The sequence below is a fragment of the Elephas maximus genome, chromosome 17, assembly GCF_024166365.1.
Source record: "Elephas maximus indicus isolate mEleMax1 chromosome 17, mEleMax1 primary haplotype, whole genome shotgun sequence".
Taxonomy (NCBI): domain Eukaryota; kingdom Metazoa; phylum Chordata; class Mammalia; order Proboscidea; family Elephantidae; genus Elephas; species Elephas maximus.
The window spans coordinates 67,345,036-67,352,960 of record NC_064835.1 but is presented as its reverse complement, the minus strand read 5'-3'; the positions used below and the strand labels follow the sequence as shown (position 1 = coordinate 67,352,960).

Below are 7,925 nucleotides of genomic sequence, written 5' to 3'. Positions count from 1 at the left end.
ATCCAGGGTTACCAGAAGCTTGAAGAGACAAGGAAGGGCCTTCCCCTTGAGTGGTCAGAGAGAGCATGGTCCTGCCAATGCCCTGAATTTGGACTTTTGGCCTCCAGAAAGACAATACATTTCTGTTCTTCGAAGTCACCCACTTTGTGTTATTTTATTACAGCAGCCACAGGAAATGAAGAGTTTTCTTATCTCTCAGGGGCACCAGGACTGATCAAAGGGTCCTTTCTGGGAAAACCTGTAAGCCCAAACCTTTTGCCATCGAGTTGATTCTGACTAATAACGACTCTACAGGACTGAGTAGAACTGCCCCGTAGGGTTCCCAAGGAGGGGCTGGTGGATTCGAATTGCCAACCTTTTGGTTTGAATCCACCAACCACTCCTTGAAAACCCTATGGGGCAGTTCTACTTGTACTATAGGTTCATTATGAGTTGGAATTGACTCAATGGCAATGGTTTTTTACTGGGAAAAGAACCTTAAAATGAAATCTGGAAAGAGACAAACTATATAGTGGGAGCAAAATATCAGGGTAAGAACCACAGAAGTCAACAGAGGTGGATGTCTGAAGAGGTAAAATGAGGCCAGCTTGGTGGGTGGGCAGAGGCCAGCTTGGTGGGTGGGCAGAGGGCAGTGCAGGATCCAAACATGTGATTTCTGGGTTGGATGACGATCTCGGCTAGATTGCTTTTCAATCGATCTAATCTTATAATTCCCCTCCGTCTCTTTTGGCTTCATAAGGCTTTTCTTAACTACACCCACAGTTAGTTAAGAACTTCTCTGGAATTGCAAAGTAGAAACAGTGAGCTCATTGATTTGTGTTGGGACCATTTTGCAGGGTCTACTGTTTTCAATCCTTACCTTAGTAGTTAAGGTCACCGGCATGCCAGCCCACAAAGACTTGTTCCTTTGCCATGTTTGCCTTGGAACCACTGGAGTGAGCAGGGTAAAGGGAAAATACTCAGAAGCAGTAAAAGAAAAGTGATAACTGTGATTACATAAACTTGCCCTTTTTTCCTCTAATGGTATCTGGATCATGGTCAACTGCCACAGTCTTTTATCGAGACTATAGCTGAAAGGTCCAGTCCTATATAAACCAAACTTAGAAAGTAAATAGGACATAGAAAATTCTATTATGCCTACGGTTTCACAAGGTCTGAGAGAGGGGCAACATGAAATGCTTTGTAAGTATATTTTCTAATTTTGAAATATAGATGATTATGTTTTCAGAGTCAAAATAGCCTGGGGGTAATTCTGTTGTTTCCCATGGACTCTTCACTTTAAGCCCACATAGGATTTCCAAATATTAAGTTGGTACATAACATGCAAGCCTGTCTAGTAACTAATTTCTAAAATGATCAAGAAATTTTTTGGATTTAGTAAAGGTATTCATATTTTAGGAGCCTCTCTTTTAGATTCATCTTCTTTACAAATTGCCAGCAAAGGAAAACTTTGGATATATTTAATATATGGAACCAACTCTCAGAATACATTCATAAAATATTGTTGCTATCTGTATCTCATTTATATCCTTGATAAACTATGGCACTATAATTATCATTTGTAAAGTAGCTACTTTCTTTTTCTTTGAAGGTACATTTCACCTTTTATTGTTATCATGGTGCGTAGAATATTACACGAGATGTTGTGGGGATGCAGGAGAAGATGAGCTCCAGTCAAGTCTAGCTTATGTTGTGAGGGCACTTGAGCTGGGTCTGTCTTAAGGAGAGTGGATATAGGATAAGGGGCAAGGTTCGCTGTGAGGCTTTCTTGCTGTAGACTTTTCCTGCCCCACCAACTCTCTTTCATTTACTCTCTGATGCCTCAAATTCCTTCAACAGACAACGCAATTCACCCTGAGAGGAAATAATTGATTAATTGCGAATATCTCAGAAAGTAGTAATATATGAGTAAAATACATTTCTAAATAAGATGTAAATAAGTGGTGCAGGTTTTTTATTTTCAAGCAAGGTGAAAGAATCTAGAGGAAAGGAAACCAGGAGAATATCAGACTCCAGAGGGGGTCCCCAACTGCTGAGAGGAGAGAGGAAGGTGAAGAAAGGGAGGGCTGAGAACCTGAATTATCACTTATTGTACAATTTGGCCTAGGGATGGTCTGGCCCTACATGCAAATCAAGTAGTTAATCATAATATTTATTCCAGTGATTGGCAGTAGATACAGAGCAAGCCATTACATTGGTAGGAAATAAAAGGTATCCTTGAGTAAATGATGAAGCTTTGCCAGCATACCTCATATCAACCACACTGAAAGACAACTTCCTGATACATACTGGGACCCTAGGATATGATAGGCTGTGAAAGCTACAGATCATTTTAAGATGGCTGTAATCCCCAGGAGGGCTCTGGACTCATCTGAGGCTAAGGCTGTAAGGGTGCAGAGGTCTTCTTTGCATTTCAGATTGTGTCTTCCATTCTCATGATCCTCCTCCTAACTCCATCTATGGTCCTGATGGTGAGTGAGAGTGCAGAGGGTTCAACCTTGTCTAGTCCTTCTTTATCAGAAGTATTTCAATTGTGATAATCAAAGGTAACCACCCTCAAATTTATTGTCAGTACCCCATAATCCTATAAGGGCAAAGTGGGAGCTCTGGACTTTCAGCTTTTCTCACTGTAGCTTGGTTTTCCCCAGAACACCAGTGACAGCCATCTTTTGGATGGGTCTGTTGGGACCCAAATCATCCATGTCAGTGCCTTCCGAGGTATGGTTAGCATCCGGGACAACAATGTTTTGAGTGAATGGGATGGAATCATGGACTACAAGAATGTAAGTTGTGAAATACTTTCATTACAATGCCAAAGAAAACCTTTCATGGCCCAAAATGTAGCCTATGCTTTTCCAGAGAGAAGAGGACACTGTCTATATCTGCTTCCTTTAAGTGTAGGTCCTAGGTGGGAATACATGTCTTTAGGCAAGAGACCAGCTTTCCAGCAGTTACAATGACTTCTTTTTTAGCAGAGCCTGTAGGAGGAGCTTCTTTGGTCTAAAAGGATCCCACATCTCTTGAATTCCTGTGGGGTGTAGACTTCACATGGCTACCGAAGACCTCCAAAATAAGAAAGCCATTTAAAGAGCCTCCTTTTGTATAATTGGTATGTGCTATAAAAGTTAGTTTGTCTTGTCCTCAGATTTTAGTCAGTTTATTTCCAAAAAAAGAAGAAGAATTTATTTTCATTTTTAGAAATCTCACCTCAACTTGCCCATCTCCTCAGACAATAAGACGTAGCAGAAAGATGCAGGATTGGGAAACAGTAGCCTATGCCCTTGCCTTGGCTCTCTAATAGAAAAGCTCTATGACTTGAGGGCCCACTCTTTCTTGTTTTCTCACCTGAAAAATAACATCAATAGCTGCCTTTCCTATAGGACTCTGAGAGGGTTAAATGAAGCAAATGCCCAAACTTTTCACTCTGGCCTACAAGGTCATCTATGATTTAGCCTCTGCTGGCTGGAAGCCACTCGCCGCACCTCCATTGCATACTCTCCAGCCACAGTGGACCCCTCAGGATGGACACCTCAGACACAGAGGTGTCTCTGCTCCCACATGTACCTGCCATGCTCTCTTCCCTGAACACCATCTCCCTCCCTCACTCTTACCTAATGGGCTCCTGGTAGCCTCAAGGCGAACTTCTTCCTGGAGGACATGCAGCCTAGTGATTTCCAACTTTGTTTTAAGCCATGGAAACATTTCTTCAAACAAAAGATTCCACAGAAATCTGGTATATAAAACAGAAGTTAGAACACCACTGGCTGGAGGAAGGAGATGCTGGTGAAGTTCCCTTGGGCTCAGTCAGATACACCTGGAGAACCACTGCTCTAATCCAAAGCTGAGAGGCCAACTAACCAACAACAGAGTGAGCATCATGTGGAAGGGGGCGGTCAGTAGCAGACTCACGGCTAGAATCCACGTCTAGAGGTCCTGACTCTCTTACAGTCAGAGAGCACTCTATAATTTGCAGGACACTTTCACAAGCAGTAAATATCTCATCCTTTCATCTTCATGACAGCCCCCCTTCCAGAAAAAAAAAAAAAAACAGAGGGGCTATTATTTCTGTTCTATACCTGAGGAAACAGAATCATGGAGGCCATTGACGGTCATGATGGCAGCTAAGTGGCAGAACAGAACCTTAAAGTCACTTAAAGTTGGTACCAGAGCTGACCCCTACCCTCCACTCCCACCAGTTTGTTAATGGGGTGTGGAGAGTCCTGGGGCATTCCTTCCCATGTCTATAGTACAGGCAGCACCCAGGGCCCTCGGGAGCAGCAGGGCTGTGTGAGCGTTGCAGTCCTAATCCCAGCCCTTTGTTCTGGTGCCCAGGGCAGCACACTACTTTACCTTGGAGTCGAAAGAACATTCCTGCCAGCATCCAGCAGAAAGTAGGAGTCTATTGATATTTTGACTGAGTGAGTGAAATATTTCTGCTGTGTTACTTTAAGGCCCTCCTGGCAGCTAAGCTGTTTAATAAGATGGCCTGTGTCCTAGTCAAGATGAACCAAGCTGCCTTCCCAACTTTGGATGAAATTATCAGGGCTCTGGACCAGCAGGTAAGAGAGATAGCTCACTGAGGTCCCCACCTAATTTGGTGTCTTCCAACTCTGCATCCTGCTCTCCTAGGACAATGCTCTGCACACAGCGGTACTTAGTTCATGCTCATTTTTAATGGCTAGCAAATATCACCACCATGCAAACCACTCCAAGTCCGGCCAATGGCCCATTAAGTCAATTCAAATTTCAATCATTGAAAACTCCATAAATTATACAATTTTGATGTATTCCAAAAGGGTTTGAGGTATATGTTAATCAGTATAAATTGCTAAATATAAACATTAGAGTGAATCCATAAGGTAGTTGCATCACCATGCCTTCCTCTCCTCATTCCTTCATACCCCCCAGATACCACACGCAGATTTTATCTTTAGCCTGAAATAGGCCCAAACCAAACCAAACCATTTGTTGTCATTGATTCAGTTCCAACTCGTGGCAACCGCACTTGTGAGACTAGAACTGTGCTTCATAGGGTTTTCAATGGCTGATTTTTCTGAGGTAGATCGCCAGGCCTTTTATCTGAGGTGTCTCTAGGTGGACTTGAATTGCATCCTTTCAGTTAGCAGCTGAGCACATTGACCACGAAACCACCTAGGGGCTCCTAGAATAAGCTTAGGATTGCTGAAACTCCCTTCCCATCAGCCCCTCAACAATGGTAGTCAAGTAAATTCTAAACCAGCAGGAAGTACTTGGAAAGTCATTGACATCCGCCCGTCATCTGCTGAAGTAACCTTCACAGCACATGTAGATAACACCGTTGTTCATGGCAGGAAGGTCACTGACTTTGGGAAAAAATACTCCTCAGGTCAAAAATTTAAAGCAAGCTATTAATTTTTTTTAAAGAGAGAAACAGAAAGTATTCCACTCATCTGATTTAACAAGTGAAAACAGTATGACTGCAACAAAGAATATTAAGACTATTCTATGTTGTCATTAAGGAAAGATGGGAAAAGCATTGGAGGCTGGAAGAGTTGAGAAATTAAGAAGGGTGAAGGGGATACAGACCAAAAAAAAATAAAATAAAACAATCACAGACAGACTTACACAGATTTTTCTGGAGCCATGTCGTCATCTTGTGGCCAGATAGAATACTGCTGTTACAGGCCAAACTCAAGGCCAAGTTTAGGTTCACAGCTATTTTGGGAAATTGAATCTCCCACATGTACTGTGGCAACTTGACTGTGGGCCAGTGTCTTAATTACCTAGTGCTGCTGTAACAGAAATATCCTATGTGGGTGGCTGTAAAGAACAAAAATTTATTTTCTCACAGTTCAGGAGAATAGGAGTCCAAATTCAAGGTGTAGCTCTATCAAGAGACCCTCGTTTGTCTACTTCAGCTTCTATATATGAAATTCTTGGAGTTCTTGGCCTTGTAGATTCATCTAGTTCCGTCATCATCAGACGGTGTCTGTCTACCCCAGTTTGTTCGCACATCTCTCCGTGTCTATGCTGCTGTTTTTATAACTCAGAAGTGATTGAGTTTAGGATCCACTGTACACTGATATGACCTCAACTGATTGATTACATTGGATTAGATCATATTACGGAAAGTGATTACATTGTGTTAGATTAGATTACATTCACAGGTATAAGAATTAGCATTCTAACACATATTTGGGGGGACAAAATTCATTCTGTAACAGCGGGGTCCCCTAGAATGCAATCCTGCCTCTCTGCTGTACCACATCTACATGCTAGCTCACCGTTTTGACATGCCACCTCTTCCAGGTTTTAAAGCAATACCCACCCACCCATGGCCTGACCTACACTGTTTTACCCAGCCGGGTCAAGAACGTAGCCCAGTATGGAATGCCCATCAAGGACCTGTGCAGAGCAGTCCCCACCTACTTTGCCCAGCAACGAAAAGAAGGTGTGTTATCAACTTCACTAGAAAGTCAAATCCATGGGTGAGTTAGGAGGGGCAGTATTATTTCTAGGTCATTCCTAATTCTAATGACAGTTTTCAGGTCAGTTTCATTCTTTGTTACTGGGTATTGAAATAACGTGGCCTGGAATGTATTTCCCTGTGTTGTCAGATATGATCTCCTGGCACCGGGCTCACTGAGAAGAATAAGGAGCAGAATTAACTTAGCGTTACCAGAAGGTCAAGTGGGCAGTCATCTCAGCAGGGATTTGATAGTCAGTGAATGTGCTCACTTGACCCAAAGCTTCATCAGCTCCTGCCCAAGCAGCACAGCACCTTGCACTCCAACATTAGAGATTCATTGCTTTTGGGTCCTCAGTACTCCTCTCTCTCAAGCTGCCTAGAGGCTGAAAGGGAAGATGGTAATAGTTATAAACCACTCTTGGAAAGGAGCATTCCAGAGCCTGGGACCTCTGCTGGGAGTATGTGGGAGGATTGGTGGAAAGCTTGGAAAACACTGCCAGAGAAGACTTCAAGATCTGCTGCTGTTCCAGATACAGTTGGCAACTTCTTCCCATTAGACTATTGGCAGTTATTTACTTACATCATAGTATAAATTAATCAACCTTCTTTGTAACAGTAGGATCCAAGATGAACACAGGGAGAACTTGAAGACTTGAGGATTAAAAGATGATGATTAAGGGCCGGTAAAAGAAATAGAATGAGATGTAAGGCTAAATATTGCAGGGGCAAAAGGGATCTTCATTTTAGCTCCACAGACTTTTGCTAATAGAGTTACACTGAGCAGCACATCTAGCGTAAGTGCAACTTTATAATATGTTCATTCTACTCTGGGGTCCTAAGGAAATTAAGCGATCTACTCCTTTGTAAAATTATTCTCTTTTTTCTTAAAGGTGTGGCACTGGCAATTGACCCTGAGTCCTGTTTTGAACTCCAACTTCTGTCCTTTATGGGGCTCGCCATCTGTGGTGAGATTCCTGGGCTCTGAACCTCCAGGCTGGCCACTTGGAGAGTGGACACTTGGACTAGGCTGCCAGCCTGGAGCCAGGGCTCAAGGTCCCAGCCCTGGTCTGTCTACAGGACACTGATCATTTAGTCCTCCACCTTCTGCCTTTTGACCAATGCCCAGCTTTGTAATCATGAAAGTAGGGTGCATTTCTCCCTCTGGGTTAGAACAATAAAGCTTCCTCTTGCCTCACTGACGAGCAGGTGGTTACACTGGGCCCTCCCTACCTATACAGTCCTCTCTCAAGTTACCAGCATTTCCCAGCCTCCTGCAGTCCAGAGCATCACACACGAGCATGGGGTAAATGGAGCAGTGCCTCTCCTAGGATGTCTCCTTCCAAGGGCCTCTCTTTGTAATATCCCCTGAAGAATCCCTTGACAATTCTGGCCAAAAGAAAAATGAAAAAACACTAACCACAGCACAAACTTAAGCTGTCAGTTCTGAGGCTGTATCTCTATCTCCTGCAAACTGGTG

At 43.1% G+C, this 7,925-nt stretch overlaps 1 protein-coding gene across 1 annotated transcript; it reads left to right on the top strand.

Annotated features, from left to right (window-relative positions):
* The first annotated feature begins 881 nt into the window (after positions 1-881).
* LOC126060291 (gastrokine-3-like) lies at positions 882-7,433 on the top strand. Its single transcript, XM_049856369.1, has 6 exons — positions 882-944; positions 2,418-2,471; positions 2,649-2,783; positions 4,452-4,559; positions 6,289-6,430; positions 7,339-7,433. The coding sequence occupies exons 1-6, from the start codon at positions 882-884 to the stop codon at positions 7,431-7,433; spliced, it is 597 nt and encodes a 198-aa protein (XP_049712326.1).
* Positions 7,434-7,925: the final 492 nt, after the last annotated feature.

Excerpts from the sequence above, each read along its gene's own strand:
- LOC126060291 (XM_049856369.1), top strand. The coding sequence starts at position 882 with ATGCCAGCCCACAAAGACTTGTTCCTTTGCCATGTTTGCCTTGGAACC. Across the intron at positions 945-2,417 it reads GAACCACTGGAGTGAGCAGG|ATTGTGTCTTCCATTCTCAT; the intron begins GTAAAGGGAAAA and ends TTTGCATTTCAG. Across the intron at positions 6,431-7,338 it reads TGCCCAGCAACGAAAAGAAG|GTGTGGCACTGGCAATTGAC; the intron begins GTGTGTTATCAA and ends TTTTTCTTAAAG.